The sequence below is a fragment of the Lycium barbarum genome, chromosome 6, assembly GCF_019175385.1.
Source record: "Lycium barbarum isolate Lr01 chromosome 6, ASM1917538v2, whole genome shotgun sequence".
Classification (NCBI taxonomy): Eukaryota; Viridiplantae; Streptophyta; class Magnoliopsida; order Solanales; family Solanaceae; genus Lycium; species Lycium barbarum.
The window spans coordinates 122,961,988-122,979,128 of NC_083342.1; the positions used below are offsets into that span (position 1 = coordinate 122,961,988).

At 36.6% G+C, this 17,141-nt stretch overlaps 2 protein-coding genes across 2 annotated transcripts; one reads left to right on the forward strand and one right to left on the reverse strand.

The window, feature by feature from the left end:
* Positions 1 to 5,110: 5,110 nt before the first annotated feature.
* On the forward strand, positions 5,111 to 8,090 carry LOC132598516 (vetispiradiene synthase 3-like). Its single transcript, XM_060311439.1, has 7 exons — positions 5,111 to 5,511; positions 5,616 to 5,895; positions 5,988 to 6,360; positions 6,464 to 6,682; positions 6,911 to 7,049; positions 7,158 to 7,403; positions 7,515 to 8,090. Exons 1-7 carry the CDS (start codon positions 5,392 to 5,394, stop codon positions 7,809 to 7,811), a joined length of 1,674 nt encoding a protein of 557 aa, XP_060167422.1. The 5' UTR covers positions 5,111 to 5,391; the 3' UTR covers positions 7,812 to 8,090.
* A 1,584-nt stretch (positions 8,091 to 9,674) lies between these two features.
* LOC132598515 (uncharacterized) lies at positions 9,675 to 16,755 on the reverse strand. Its single transcript, XM_060311438.1, has 4 exons — positions 16,412 to 16,755; positions 14,581 to 14,930; positions 12,522 to 14,502; positions 9,675 to 9,882 (listed from the first exon to the last, which is right to left on the reverse strand). Exons 2-3 carry the CDS (start codon positions 14,925 to 14,927, stop codon positions 12,531 to 12,533), a joined length of 2,319 nt encoding a protein of 772 aa, XP_060167421.1. The 5' UTR covers positions 14,928 to 14,930; positions 16,412 to 16,755; the 3' UTR covers positions 9,675 to 9,882; positions 12,522 to 12,530.
* Between the last annotated feature and the right edge of the window lie 386 nt (positions 16,756 to 17,141).

Consider the following 17,141-nt stretch of genomic DNA (forward strand, 5'->3'; position numbering starts at 1 on the left):
CTGCATGCACTAGAGCGAGCAAATGTACTCGTGGTCTAATGCAGTACAAGTAATAGTACCACTAATTGAGGAGTACAGACATAGGACCCTTCTATCTAAGTTTTACTGAGCCTCATTGTGCAGATTCAGTTTGTAGTACAAACAAACAATGTTTGCCCAATTGCCCCAAAAGTAAAAGCTACTGCTAGATAAAGCTCTTTTAAATTAGCTCTCTTCTATTACGATTACAAACCGTAGAAAACAATGTATGAAGTAATATTTGTGATCACATTACATTCATCGAGGGTTAAAACTTATCCGCACTGGGTGTTTACACCATATTATATAGGCCTCTCAAATGCACATTGTGAGATGTGTCCACAATGACGATGCATAAGGTCTAGCTGATCAAACAACCACACAATCCACAATCAGCTAATGGTGTTAACATCATTATATCATGCAGCAATGCCTATCATTCTTATAATTACATCAAAACTTCAATTATAATTTCCATCAGAACTTAACATTTACAACTTAATAAAATAAGTGTCACACCCCATTTTAACCGGGATTAAAGTAGAAGTATGACGTATTGGAGATTCCTGTTTTTTGTTGGTTTGTTAAGGAGTCGCCACCTAATTGATTTACGGTGAATTAGGACACCTAAGTTTATTAAAGTTATTATCTAAAGTTAAACTCTGTTTTAAAGTCTACGAAACCAAAATTCTAGGTAAGGGTTCAACTAACCTACAGGGAAAGTATTAGGCATCCTCCAAGTTCCATTAATAATGGTTAACCGACCGGACTAAAATTTAATTAGGCTAAGTATAAGTATAATATTGTAGAAAAAATAACTTTACAAATGTTGTTAAAGTTATAAACATAATAATGTTATTTAAAATAAGACCTGTGAAAAATATAATAGTATGCGTAAAAGGAGAACTTAACGGCTATTTTAAAATATAACTTATAAAGGTTGTTAAAGTTTTGAAGAAAAACATAATGATGCTATTTGAAAATACTTGTAAATATTGTTAATGCTCAAATGAAAATACAATAATGTTATTCGGAATAAGATTGGTAATAAGTATAGCGATTTGCATAAAAGAGAACTTTAAATACCATTGAAAGTAATATTTTTTTTAAAAAAAATGTAATGATTTGCATATAAGTAATAAATTTTAACAAATTTAAACTTTGACTAAAATAGTAATAATATAAACGCAAACTAAATCTAATTTTGCTTTTATAAAGATGTGAATTTCTTTACCTTTATTTAACTATGTTTGGTTTACAAATATGCTTAATTTGATAAACCTTGAAGAGATAAAAAAAGAAGAAAAAATGGAGCTTACAGAGTTAATTGGTCTTCCTTAAATTAGCTACTAAACTAAATTCCCTACTAAATTCCTATGATTCCTCTAAGGCTAAGAGATAAAAATGTTAGTCATGTCATACAAATAAGAATATACAACAAAACGAAATAAAAGGGAAGAAGAGCAAATGGATCAGTCCATTTTTAGGACTGCCGCTGCAGCCTATTTTATTATTGGGCTTTGGCCCAGAAAATCCTTTTAGTTGCTGCGGACTGATGTGACAGAGGCTGACTCGAGGTAAATATTTCGTTGGGCTTCGGCCCAACATCGAATGCGGGAAGAGACAAGTCCCCGGACTCATACGCGATGTTCATGCATAAGTAACAAAGAAAAAGGATTAGTATGGGATCGATAACCAAGGCTAACACATAAGATATAGACCCAAAAATCAGCAAGTTGAATATATGTAATGTATATATTTGAGTATACTCGTTCGTATAATCAACATAACGCAGCAAAATCCCTTCAACGCATAACAATCCGAGATAAGGGTTACAAGACACGTAATGTGAACTTCTTTTAGTTATATATGTAGTGTACCTTCCCATGCATAACCAAGCGTATACCAACCATGTATATCTTGTATATTTCGTATATATAATCAAGAATTTAAAACCCAGAAATTCAGCAAGATGAAACCACAGAAAGGGGTAAGCTTATACATAGCCTGCCTACATTCGGCTGAACAATCACGATGCACGTCAACTAGAAATAGGCATAAACCAGCAACAAACAGTCGATCAAAGGGAAACTGACCATGTTAACATGCTGAGCAATCTTGAATCATGTGAACAACAGAGTATCAATGTATGATTAAATAAACCAGAATTTCATAATCTCGGACAGATATAGGGCAGGAAATAAAAATAGCAGAACAGCCCAACACGAGATAATTCAGTTCTAATTCTGTGAAAACTGAAATAAAACCAGAAACTTTGGTATTGATCCATACTTAAACAGAGGAAAGAACTGATTGCTTAACTTAACACACATGGTGGAAAATATGCTCACATTGGTAACCAAATTAACTCAACTGCAAACAAAACTCTTTTTACGGTTGAAGCATAGAAGAAGTCAAAGAACCAATTAAGAGAATGAACTAAACCTAATAGAATAAGCAACCTCTTAATAAGAACTAGAGCAAGCTAAAACATGAAAGGCTAATCTAATAACGTAATGAAGGCTAAATTACTGACTAAACAACAGACCGGAATTAGACGAGAACTAAAATCAGAAATTAACATATATAAACCCATATGAACGCATAGGTGGGCTGAGGAATGAAAATAAGAAACCAAATAAGGTCTGACTATTATCAGATATTTGGACATAGTCTACAAAAACCTACTCCCCAAATATAATTCAAGCTGCAGAGACTCCATCACCATTTATGATATCATTTAGACTGGTTTTATAGGATTTCAAAACATATAAATCTAGGAGTTTGTATCATGCCCTTATACCATAGTTAGCTTATTAGGGTGTTCACGTGAGAACATCCCATATGATCATCAAATAGAGATCTTAAACCATATTTTCAAGTGAAACACCGAATATGCTAAATAAGCAGCAACCATTATCAAATGTAGCTTCCTATTTTACGACCTCGGACATAATTTCCTATTTTGCGACATTGGACATACAAACTCCATCACAGCACTAAACTTGAAACTAACAGCATCTTAAACACGCAAACGGGGAATCCCAACACACATCAAAAAATTAAAGCGAATCAAATATAGAGGGAAGGGATTGCACTGACCTTTGTCGTGTGCAGTGAACGGGGTGTCGACGGCGTCGAATCTACGTTTCGAACAAGACGAACTCAAAAACTCGAACAATCTTTCGAATCGAAATCCCTATAGTACTGAATGATCTAAAAAGTTTGGTTTTGATTTTTTTTTTTCCGAATAATCCACTAAACCCGAAGCCGAGTAGAATTTGGGCAAACCAAGATTAAAGTAGTGGTGGTAAATAAAGTCTTGCGAAATCGTAAGATCTGGATGTTCGACCCGATTAAATAGGAAAGATTTTGTAACGAGAGAAATGCTCGGTTACTCTCCTCTCTGTACCCCTTTCTAAAAATATGCTCCCCCCCCCCCCCCCCCCCCACATTGAATCAAATCCCCCGCTTTATAGGACTTTGTTTGGTAAAAAAAAAATAGAGGAGCGTAAGAGAGAGACGGAGTGGGGAGCAGCGTGTAGGGGACAAGGGAACGTGGGCTGGTATAAAGGTGGAGGGGAACGTGAGGATGGAGGCGAGAGGAAAGGAAGGAGAAAGAGAAAGGGAAGGAGAGGAGGCGGGTGAAGATGAAAAAGAAAAGAAAAGGGTTAGGGATTAGGGTTAAAAGGGTATTGGGCCGGGTAGATGTAATGTGGGCCGAAAATATGGGTTGAAAATGTGGGTTGTTTATTTGGGTAGGGAAATAATATTAAATTTGTATTTTGGGCCATTAATTTGGCTGAAAATTGTTGATCCTTCCTCCGCTATTTGAATTATTTTTGGGCTTCTAGTTTAATAACTGGTATAATATATATTATGTAAATATAATAAATAATTAATATGTAGAAAAATAAATATTTTGCAAAGTGTTGTCTTGTAATTAATTTAACGATTCCAAACCCGAAAATGAAACGATGACTAACCGTTTAAAATCTGTGATAAAGTAATACTTATAATGTTAAAAAATAAAAGTAGCGAAAATAATAGTAGTGAAAATAAAGTATTTAGCTCGTCAGTAAATTTAGAAACCCGGGTAAATTAAATAGGAGAGGGACAAAATTGGGTGTGAACAATAAGTGACGGTGAAAGCAATTGCTTCCTCTAAGATGTTTTCACCTTGAGCAGTCATATGTACTGAAAGCTTCGTGTTAGCACAGATTAATGCCGATTGGAGACATCGCTAGTGAGACTCTTCTAAATTAACCATTGCCATTCTAAAAATATATGGTCTGGAATCAACGAGAAGATTACCCTTCTTGAATGGATAGGTATGAAAATTAAGTTAGCTCTGATAATATATACTTTCAGCTTGTGCTTTCTAATATCCTTTCTTAAACATGCAAGCGGCACTCCACAGTACCAGGTGCAGAGCTACGGGTGCAAGGTAGTTCATTGAACCCTCTTCGCTAGAAAATTACATTGTATATATAAGATTCAATTTATTATTTTTACGTATGTCTAATAGATGTTGAATTCTTTTGGTTTCTTGATCTGTTTATTTCTTTATATTTTGAACCCCTTAGTGAAAATTATGGTCTGTCTTTGCGCTGTACACTCTAAAAAAATTAACATTCTAAGTTCGTCAAAGTAGACCCAGCTATTCCTCTGCATAACGACATGAAGAACACAAATAAAACATTGTTTTATGGAGTTAAAAAATCCGGAGGAAGACGCCATGCACTGAAGGAACAACAGAGAGACACAAGGAATATAAAATTAGTAGACAAGGCATATATTGCTATATTATATATAGTAGTTTTATTATCTTAGTAACAGAGCAATGACCATATATATATATTACTACTAATATATAGTCAAGTAAGGATGATGGAAAAAAAAATAGTCGAGGATGACAGCATTCAGTAACAGGAATTTGGAAAACCTGAAAGATCCCCGGGTTCACAAGTAGATTTAATTTAGAGTAGAAGAAAAGCCATGCGGTTTACAAGAATTAGTTACATTAATATTGATAAAGTTGTGGGTTGCAAGTATATATTAGTTAAATCCAAAAAGAAAAAAGCATGTTTCCATATTAAAAAGGAGTATTGTATCTATAGACCAGTGACAATATAGTATATATATAGTCAAGTGTGGCAACCGCCAATCTGACTAACTACAGCAACAAGAATTCCAATCGTGAAAGATGGCTGCGGAAAAAGCTCTCACTAATATTCATTAGTATAAATACTCATTTCCTTCACTTCCATTTCCATCATCACTTGCTCAATTCTCTAGCACAAAGAGAAAAAACATAAAAACAAAAGAAAGGAAAGGAAATTTTCTCTGCTTTTCCACAAGCTAAGAGTTAAAATGGGCCCAGCTGCTGCAGTTATGAGTAACAATGAAGAGGAGGAGATTGTTCGCCCCGTTGCTGACTTCTCTCCAAGTCTTTGGGGTGATCGTTTCGATTCTTTCTCCCTTGATAATCAGGTATTTATTTGTACATCTCTTCTTATTTTCTTATCTTGTTGGACCATAAGGAAATTCATTTCTGACTTTGAACATGCATTTTCTTTTCAAATATATATTTGCAGGTTGCTGAAAAGTATGCTCAAGTGATTGAAACATTGAAGGAAAAAGCAAGGAGTATGTTGATGTCGGCTTCTGGAGGAAAATCATTGGCTGAAAAGTTGAATCTGATTGACATTGTTGAACGCCTTGGAATTGCCTATCACTTTGAGAAACAAATAGACGACATGTTGGACCAGATTTACAATGCTGATCCTAATTTTGAGGCTCATGAATACAATGATTTATACATATTGTCGCTTCAATTTCGACTGCTAAGGCAACATGGCTACAACATCTCTCCAAGTAATATATCTATCAAGCTGTACTTCTTTTTAACATTGTTTTCCCCTAATTACATGTACGAAGGACTAAGTTTTGTTTTCAACTTGAAACAGAAATGTTCAGCAGATTCCACAATGAAAACGGCAAATTCAAGGAATCTCTTAGCAACAACTTCAAGGGTCTATTGAACTTATACGAAGCTTCACATGTAAGAACTCATGGAGAGGATATCTTGGAAGAGGCACTTGCCTTTTCCACTGCTCATCTTGAATCCACAGCTCCACATTTGAAGTCACCTCTGAGTAAGCAAGTGACGCATGCCCTTGAGCAATCTCTCCATAAGAGCATCCCAAGAGTCGAAACGTGCTACTTCATCTCTATCTACGAAGAGGATGAATCGAAGAATGATGTGTTGCTACGATTTGCCAAATTGGATTTTAACTTACTTCAGATGTTGCACAAACAAGAACTCAGTGAAGTATCAAGGTATGTTGATAATTTACATTAAACATATATAAATTATATCTTGACATATAGATAATTTGTTAGTAAATTCTGAGAATCTGATATGTTGCTACTTATTTTGTAGGTGGTGGAAAGATTTGGATTTTGTGACAACACTTCCATATGCTAGGGACAGAGCAGTCGAGTGCTACTTTTGGACGATGGGAGTTTATGCTGAACCTCAATACTCTCAGGCTCGTGTCATGCTTGCTAAGACTATAGCAATGATTTCAATAGTAGATGACACATTCGATGCTTATGGCATTGTTAAAGAACTTGAGGTCTACACCGATGCCATACAGAGGTATGAATTAGTTCTCTAACATTTTATGATTTAATTAGATTATCCCTTAAAGGGGGAAAAGAACATATCAGACAACATATTTCTGTATGATTATGATTTTTTGCCTACAATTTATAATCTGAGAGAAGCCTAGACGCCAAACAGTACTAGACATTTAACCTTCTTCCTATGATATATGTTCTGTTAAATAGATAAACTTATCAAATTCCTTCCTTTTTCATTTATTATGTGGGATATTAGCCAAATTGATCGCCTTCCTGATTACATGAAAATCAGTTACAAAGCACTTTTAGATCTCTACAACGATTATGAAACAGAGTTGTCAAAGGATGGCAGATCTGATGTTGTTCACTACGCAAAAGAAAGAGTATGACATGTAACCAATTGTGTTGCTTGTTCTCTTCATTTTTGTTTATGATGAAATTTATTCTTTCATATGCGCTGACAATTGAACATCTTTGTTTGTTATTGATAGATGAAAGAAATTGTGAGAAACTACTTTGTGGAAGCAAGATGGTTCATTGAAGGATATATGCCGCCCGTTTCCGAGTATCTAAACAATGCACTAGCTACTAGCACTTATTACTTGCTTACTACTACATCCTACTTGGGCATGAAGTGTGCTAACAAGGAAGATTTTGAATGGTTGGCCAAGAACCCTAAAATTCTTGAAGCCAATGTGACCTTATGCCGAGTTATTGATGACATAGCCACGTATGAGGTATACATTGCATCAAATAAACATAGATTTTTAATTTTACCCAAGTTTAACAAACCATGGAGCAAAACAATTGATTTCATACTTATACCGACATTATGATTTCCATTCCAGGTTGAGAAGGGTAGAGGTCAAATTGCAACTGGAATTGAATGCTACATGAGGGATTATGGCGTATCAACAGAAGAGGCAATGGAAAAGTTTCAAGAAATGGCTGAGATAGCATGGAAGGATGTAAATGAAGGAATCCTTCGACCAACTCCTGTCTCTACAAAGATTCTCACTCGTATTCTCAATCTTGCTCGCATTATTGATGTCACTTATAAGCACAATCAAGATGGATACACTCATCCGGAAAAAGTACTAAAGCCTCACATTATCGCCTTGTTGATGGACTCTATTGATATTTGAATCATCAATTGTTATGCATATCTCGGAGCACTTGGTTCCCGGCCCCAAAAATATGCACTTGATGGATGCCTACGAAGAGCTGCTGGCGAGACATGTTGTGATCGTGCAGTGAAGTTACCTCCTTAAAAAAGATGTATCATTATTGAAATTTGAAATATATTAACACTTCTTATAGACTATATAAAACTATTCTGGAGATAATGTGAAGGATACCCTTCAGCGGCTGCAACAGATCCTGATTAACCACAAGAAAATGAGCAGCCAAATTATAATGAGAGTGTCAAAATAAACACATGATATGACATCAAAACATAAAAGCAAAGTCCCGAAAACTCGTACTTGTCATTGTTAACGATTAGCCTTCATCGCAAGTGTTTTCTGCTAATTAGGTAGAGATAAGATTTAAATTTGCAATCTTCATATCATGAGTATGTTGAATCAAACAAATCCTCTTCGCTAATACCCTTGACCTCGGGGTTGAACCTACTTCACTTTAGTGTACAAATAAAACCGCATATGTATGTAAGGAGCGTCTCTTAAACGTTGTTCAGTGAAAAGAACAGAGTCATTCATATGCGTATAAATAATATCTTTGTTACAACCAATCTGTATGTATACAATAAGTCTGTTTAAAGATAAAACTAGTAAATATCAATCTGGGGTTAGAAATAAGACCTTAAACCACCATAGTCCCAAACACAAAAATACTCGTCATACGAATTGTGATAATATGCCTGTACAAAATCTTGCATATGCCACAACACACAAATGATCTCGTGATCTAATGCAGGTCTAATGGCCCATATTTGTCTAGCCCCATTAAATTATGTTATAGACTATGACCATTTCCTTGTTTTAGCAATTCGCATTTATTTTTGAGTTCTTGGACATTAGAGTCGTACACAGAGAAATAAAAGGGAAGAAAAAGAGGACTTGTTGGGGGAGGAGAGCCAGGGAAGAGGCAGTGCATGGAATAGGCAAACAAAATTGCTCATCTCATGCTCTGTCTCGTCCCTGTCTATCCATTCCACAACATACTTTACCTCAATAGAGACTTCATTTGCCCATGCTTTTAATATTCCCTCAATCTGGAGACAAATGAAAAGTTGTTTTCTTGAAAATTGCCAATGGCCAAAAGGTTAGCGCAATGGCTGCTTTATGGAGTAAGGACTGGAAGAAGAAATAGTCATAGTACAACTGCTAGTACTACTAAGTACTAAGGAGTACAGACATAGGACTCCAAGTTCCAGTTGTGCATAACTGTACTGCAGACTTCGGTTTGTAGTACAAAAACAAAGTTTGCCCCAACAACTAAAACCTACTTCTAGATAAAAGCTCTTCTAGAATAATAATCTACACCGATTACAACTCATAGAAAACAATGTAGAGCTAAAATTTTGGTTGAACTAACGCACTCAAAAATAGAAATTTGATAGCAAAGAAGAACCCGTCCAGTTTAAGGATTTCTTGTTTGCGTAAAAAATTTATGTAAATCAACTTGCATGGTCGGACCAACCTCCTATCCAGGACAACATTCTGCTAAAGATTTAGTGACTATTTTCTTACAAATAATGTCAAATCCGGTGATAACTTTTGTTTTTCTGATACCGCGTATTTGTTTTACCACTTCAACTTCCTCCTTTCAATTCCAACTGACAACTACCCCTCCAGAAAAAGAGAAATTTTCAGTTCACTGATCTTAGGATGGTGACAAGCAAAGGTACTTGATGATGACACAGAAAAACGTCTAAGATCCGCTTTTTTACGTCTGCTCTTGAACAAGTGGTACCAACAAGACAATCAGTTGAAGGGCTGCTCTTAAGTTTCAGATGCGCTTTTCGTCACTAAAGGTGACAGCCTGAATGCAGAATCCACCACATTTACATTAGAACATAGGGGTCATTCCAGACTAACAGAGAATCAAATATCCTCGTTTATGAGCCACTAACATTATCGTCAAACAACTAAATAACTACCCAGAAACTGAACTTAGAACTTAGAAATACAGATTGGAAGAATGATCATGAAAAGCAATCTTTCTCCCAAAGCTGGACCACTTTTGTCCATTGACCTGAAAGAAGAAAAAAAATTCATTAAGAAGCAACCAATTTGCCCCACTCCCAAATGAGATTTTTCAGCACAGATATACTATAGAGTCAATCACTACGCATCCGACATACATAATCAAAGCAAGCCCAAAATGACATCCCAATCTGGGAGCACAAGGATATACAAGAAAATTGGGTTGCTAAAGCAAGAGAAACAACCGATCTACATGCAATGCGGTACTGCATTACACGGGTTATACTATAACAAGTCTGGAGATATGGTTTAGTTTGGCCATATCAAAATTAATAGTGCCGGGAAAAGACATAAAATTGATTGTGGAAGCTAATAAAATCTGTTTGATAAAGAAAAACATCATATTCAATTCTTTCAACTTGTGACTTGATTGAAATATGGAAAATCCTTCCCACAAGGGTGGCTCAGCTGGTTAAGCATGGGGCTTTCATACTGAAGGTCTCAGGTTCGAAACCCCCTGCCTACAACAGCAGGGGATTTGCCTTGTGGGTCGAGCTCATCGTACAAGGCTTGCCTAGTGCAGGTTATCTCTCCTGTGTGGTTTGCAAGCTATTGCACAGGAGCTGGGTTTACCCTGTGCGCACCCGAAGGGTAGCGGCTGCGGGTTCCCATGTCATAAAAATATATATATATATATATGGAACTTCGTCCCGAGCTGCGGCACAAACGAGTCTATTGGAAAGTCTAGTTAGCAACTTCTACACGAACTTTCAAGTGGATAAGATCATTGGAGTGGTGTCAACTTATCACTATATTGGATGTGGGTCTAACATTTCAAAGCATCCTAAAATGGACAACACATTCAATGAATACCTGATCGATTACTTGGGGGAGGGGGGGAATAGATAATTCTGAACTATCCTATCAGCCTGATACTTGCATACATTGAGAACCTTCATTTACTGAAAACACATTGATGTACCTTAATGTAAGCAAGTCCATAAGTACTCACGCTAGCTTATTCAGTTAATGAACAAAAAAGGAGACTTAACAATCTATAAGGCCACTCTCAGATCAGCTTCCTAATTAAAGTAATATCATCTAGTCTGTATAATCAGTTTCCTTACTAAAGGGCATATTCAATCTTTTCATTGCCCGTGGCTCGTCACTATCACCTAAGGTTATACCCAAGAACTAACAGAACAATTTGAACATGCTGTTGCAGAAAATCTTCAGTAACACTCTACATTGTTTAGTTTTTTTTTTTTTAAAATACATTGACTTATATAGGTCTTTGGTGTTGCCAATAGACACAGTCTTCAATTATGTTGATAATCATTTTCCCTTTTGACAATCAATTTCAATTTATTAGTTGACTGTATAGGAAATACAGGTGATCATAAAAGAAAAAACCTTCTTAGTTCTAAGAATTTCAACGTTTTTTCTCATCCTACGAAACCCAAAGGGGTGAATGTCCTGTACAAACAACACATGGCCCAAACAAGAAATAATTCACATTTGAGGCACATGCTTATTTTTCTATCTAAGTTTACTAGTTCACTTAGATGTTTAACCAATATACATTTTTCTTAAAAGAAAAAAAAAAAAAAAAAGTGTGATAATGGAATAATAATTAAGTTACTGGGGCGATCCTTCAGGATTTTAAGTTAGCAATGAAAATATAGGGCCATATATGGGTTAAATTCTATAAGACTGACGATATAGTTACTCTATGGTGTTTGAGCTTTATTAGAGTGGTACAGATGTTGATAATCACAGATATCTCATATCGCAAGCCAGCCGGCCACTACCCGTTCCTCAAGTGCCTCTCTCTCTCTCTCTCTCTCTCTCTCTCTCTCTCTCTCTCTCTCTCTCTTCTCATTTTAGGTCAATCATATTATTCCATTTTATTGGCAGTGACCAAGTGGCCCTCAATGCATCTCAATTCCCTATTATCCAAATGCATATATTTTCATCAGACACCAATTTCTTCCAATTTGTTTTATTTCTATTTAACAGCGTAATGTCTCAAAAAATTGGGACTATCTGAATGCAAGTGGTGTAACTGTTGAAGTGAGGGGCACAGTGCACGAGGATCAGACTGGTAAAATTTATTGAAGGGCAAGATCAGCAAGTTATCAGGAGAAACAGGATCCATAAAGCATTATTGAATTGGATTACAGGATCATATCTATGATCCATGAGATCCAAGATGAAAAATAAGTAAATACTACAATTTCTTGGTTAATTCATTGTCAATCATAAAGGTTACCCACATATAACCTTTTTAGGTACATTGACAAGTTAGCTACAAGTACATAATGTCATATATTGTAGCGACAAAAGATATATAATGCCGTATATAAGCTCCATGTTGTTCACACTTCAGACAAAAGAAGATATTTTCTGGAAGAGAAAATGTAATGCCAGAGCTCTATCATTTAGCCTTCCACTCGATTATTTAACTTGTATTGACTTTAGCCATTTTCCAAATCACTACATACTAAATTATCGAACTGAACCAAAATCTTAACATTGCATCAGATTGGAAAATTGTTGAGCAGCTTACGCAAATAATAAATGTGAATAGCAAATAAACAAACTTGTACACATGTATACGAATAGAGAACAGCACTAACCCCACAAGACACAGGGAAAAGTAATACCAACAAAAAATAAAGTAAATACCTCTAGACCTTAGCTTTCCAGTAACACCTCTTTGCAAGTTGACTTATTGTGGCCTGTACCCTTGCATCTACTACATTGGAGTTGACGCCTAGCTACTTCATGGGAACCCACCTTCTTAGAAGTTGGCCTCCCTGGTGGACGACGGGTAGGAGGAGGGGTTACTGTTACAGCAGCTTGAGAAGCGTCCTTTTTCTTGGGTCGTTCTAAGCTTGGAATTGGATGTATTGACTCTGAATATGTTGATCTGTAACTATCAGCAGTAAAGTACCTGGCACAATAGTCGTATGGATCACGGCCAAGGCAACCAATGACAGCTATGGCATGGCAACAAGGTAACCCAGTTAGCCCCCAATCTCTGCAACTACACTCGCAATGGTCAATGTCAACTACTTCTATGGTATCCCCCCGTACCTCAAATTTGGTACCATTAGGCATCAACACTTGAAGAGTATTAAATTTTTGGCTTTCTTTCTCCAGCTTTTCCTCCATAGATGGAGTTAGCCTTGTCACCCACTGATTGGACTCAGTCCGCCGGGTATAAATTAGCTCCATTATCTTACCTCTTATTGCATCAACCATCTGGGTGATTGGCAGGTCATGAGCATCTGATACCCAACCATAGAAAAGCTCTCCAAAGTTTGATGTCATGTGGTTATATCGCATCCCACGGAAGAAAGCATTTGCCCAGTTAATAGGCTCACTCTGCATTACCCAGTTGTAAGCATCTAGTGAAATACTTTTTATGCTTTCAACACACCTCTGGAAGCCTTCAGGCTTTGGTGCATAAGCTGCACCGTAAAAATCCTCAACCAAAAGGCGCTTGACTTCATGAGAAAATTGCCCTCTCACATCTCTGATAAGTTGTTCAGAAAGATAGCGCAGACAGTAGCCATGAAAGACATCCTCACCCTGAAATATTTCAGCAATCGATTCTCTAAGCCCCTTCTCTCTATCAGCCACGACAGTAATACCACGACACATTGACAATGCAGTTCTAAGCTGTAATAGGAACCAACGCCAATTATCATCAGATTCTGAGTCAACTATGGCAAAAGCAACAGGAAAAACACCATCATTCCCATCAGCAGCTGTTGCTGCTAACAGAGTGCCTTGGTATTTAGACTTTAAGAATATACTATCAAGGAAAAGCAGGGGCCTGCAGCCTTGTTCAAAGCCATAGAGTGAAGCATGAAATGATACAAAGAGCCTGTGAAAGCTTGAGTCATCCTTTGTAGTGAAAGTTGCAAGACTTCCAGGATTTGTCTCCATCACTTTTTCACAAAAAATTGGCAGCTGACTATATGCCTCCTTATAAGAACCTTGAAGCTGCTCCTTAGCAATCTCTTTTCCACGCCATGCCTGGAAATAATTTAACTGGATTCCATATTCCTTTTGTATGTCATTGACAATGTCCTTTGGCTTGTAATTCGGGGAAACTTTCAACTTCTCCTTTATAATACTAGCCACCCAACTCCTTGTTGCCTGATAGCCATTAGTAACAACGGCCCCTTCACATGTGTGGGTAGGATTCATTTTTTTAATGCAGATTAATTGAGTGGTTGACAATCTTGATGCATGAATTCTCCATGGACAGCCCTCTGCTTTGCATTTTACAGTCACTCGATGACTATCATTCTTCTTGTACTTGAAAGCAAATTGATTTGCAATAGCATATTTCCGCAATGTCTCACGAAATTCATGCACACTATTAAACCTTTGACCTACGCCAGTTATATCATTCTGCCACTGCTGAGCAGCTTTAACATTCTTTTCATCATAATTAGCAGCAGCAAACGAAACAGGAGCAGGCATTTCAGCTTCTATCTCAATTGTGTCATCAACATTGTTCGTATCACCTACGACATCAAAATTGGCATCAAGCAAGAGGCCAGGCTCATTGGGGTCATCCACGATATCCTCCACAACACTCAGAGGAGCTTCAACTGGGACCGCCATTTCTGATAAAGTCGTCCGGCTTGACCTGCAACACAGTATGTCCAATATATTTCATCCTTTAAAAAGGGAGAATTCTACATATTTTAGGCAGCAAGGAATCTACCTACTGCCAGGCATGTTTGAAAGATCAGCGTCAACAGCTTCTTCAGTCATCACGTAGATCTCTGTAGTATCAGAGTTCCCATGGAATTTGATCATGCGCTTAAGGTCTTTGTCATTGGAGATTGTTATAAGTGTCTTCCTGTTTCCAGGAAGAAAATATTTGACTGACATAGTAGCAAGGCTGCAGTTAAACATCTCAGCTACCTCCATCTTGAAATCATTGTAGTTCAGTTTTTCATCCATTTCCATGGCATGAGCATCTCCGCCTTTATATGAAAGGAAACCATCTTTATCAGTCTCAAATTCACCACCTGACTGACATATGGCTATAACTCGCTTCCCAGCCATGACCTAAAGCAACATTCACGAAACAAATATAAGATTAAATCAATGAAAAGCCGTAACATTCAACCAAAACAAGTTCGAAAAAGCAGGTTCATTCAGATCAACCACAGTCAAAGGAGGAATTTGAGACAGAACCAGCGGAAAATCTTAAATTTGTATAACCAAATCAAGGACCATCTTTTGAAAATGAACGACCAATATCTACAAATGCAGAAACTACAGTATTCTACACATTTACCTTTTCTCAAAATATCTACAATGCAGAAACTAAAACCCTAGATAGGATGATATTGAGTCGAGGATTAGCATAGAAGGTTACTAGGTAGTCGAGCATTGTCTAGTTTCCCTTATCAGTATTGTTAATTATTACTCTCCTACTATCTTATTCTTCGATTTTATTATTACCCTTTGTTTCCTTTACTTCGATTATCTTATTTTTTGTTGATGCTACTATTCTCCTCTCCATTGTTTTCAGCATGGCTCCTTCACTATTATATTTCGTTTACATTCTTGATTTTGATATGCTTCACTTGAGCCGAGGGTCTACCGGAAACACCCTCTCTACCTTCACAAAGTAGGGTTAAGCAGAGGCGAATCCAGGATTTCAAGAGGATGGGTTCACCATTGCTTTTAAGATAAGATATAAAATTGATAGTGACATCAACTTGGCAAGCAAAAGATAATTAATTACATTTTTTTATGAAGTAAGTAGTTTTATAATCACAATGACATCAAAGAGATGCATAGCTACAAAAGAGGAAATATCAGCTCATACAAAGAAAAGAATTGGAACTTATAGAAAAAAAAAAGAAAAAAAAAATAATTAGACATAATATAAAAATGGAAAATATTTTTGCCTTTTGTTTAATTAAAACTAAAGAAGAAAAAGGGTTTAGAAATAATATAAAAGAGGAAAGTTACAGACTGCTTTAGAAATAAAACAAAAAAGTGTAACAGGTCGGGTTCGATCCCTCGACCTTGAGGAATTAAACCCAGCCCCTAACCATGAGGAATTAAACCAAGCCCCTAACCAGTGCTCCACTCGGCGTGGTTTGATCATGCGTTCCTTCAGTTAATATTAGATATATTTTCAGAATTATACACATAATATATCGAGTTTAGTCGAGTGAACCATGGGTTCACGTGACCCAATTTTTCTACGTAAATTCACCTCGGGGGTAAGACTGCATACAGTTTACCCTCCCCAGACCCCACTTGTGGGATCACTGGGTATGTTGTTGTTTGTTGATGTTGCAGAACCCCTAATTCTCATCAGTATTGATGAAATATCAGCAACAATGACTATGCAACCTCAAACAGTGTGCCATTTGGGAAATGCTTAACCACTCAAAACAACTATAATGAATCAAACAAACCCAAGATTTAGAAACAAACACACAAAAATTAACCAGAGAAGCAAAAAACAAAAACCCAATGGAAAAACCCTAGCCAATAAACAAAAGGGGGGAAACATGAAAAGACTATACCTTTATGCCTGGGAGATGAAATCTTGAAGTGGGTATTCAAGAAGGGGATAAAATTGTTATCTAAAAGGGTAATCGAATCGAAATCAAAGCCTGGAATCTGCATAAAAGGGGGATAGATACAGATGGGAATGAGGGATTTGGGGGAAGTAACTTAGAGTAGATCGAGTGGTGATTTATTTGGGCTGAATACAAACAATAATGGAGTATCCAGTTATGGAAGGATGACTATGTTGCATACCGACATGGCTACCTTCTACTGTCCAATCATATACTGCGTACCCTACTTTCGTACTTTAAATTGACCCATTTTTAATTTTTAATAGTAATAATGTCAATAGTCATCCCTCTCTCGTCGGGTTACCAAAACTCCTATATCAAATAGGTTTCTTCCAAGGCCAAAACTCCTTTTTCGTCTTTTCTCCACTTCCTCTAATATTAATTAGTAGGAGTCGTTTTGGTTGCAGTTAAGTGTGTGTGTATCATAAGTTCATAACAATCGAATTCGTGAGTATAAAACTGTTAAATGAGACTACACTAATTCACTAAAGGATTGTCATTATAATTAATTGACTCCACTTATGTGAGTTTCACATTAGTTTGGTCTCGCGTATCTATATATAATATAAAACTAGGCATAGACAAGGTGATGTGGCACCTCTCTATGGCCTAGAAACCTAATTATCTTTTTTCTCCTTTTTTTGAAATTTCTCTCATTTTAAAATCAATATAC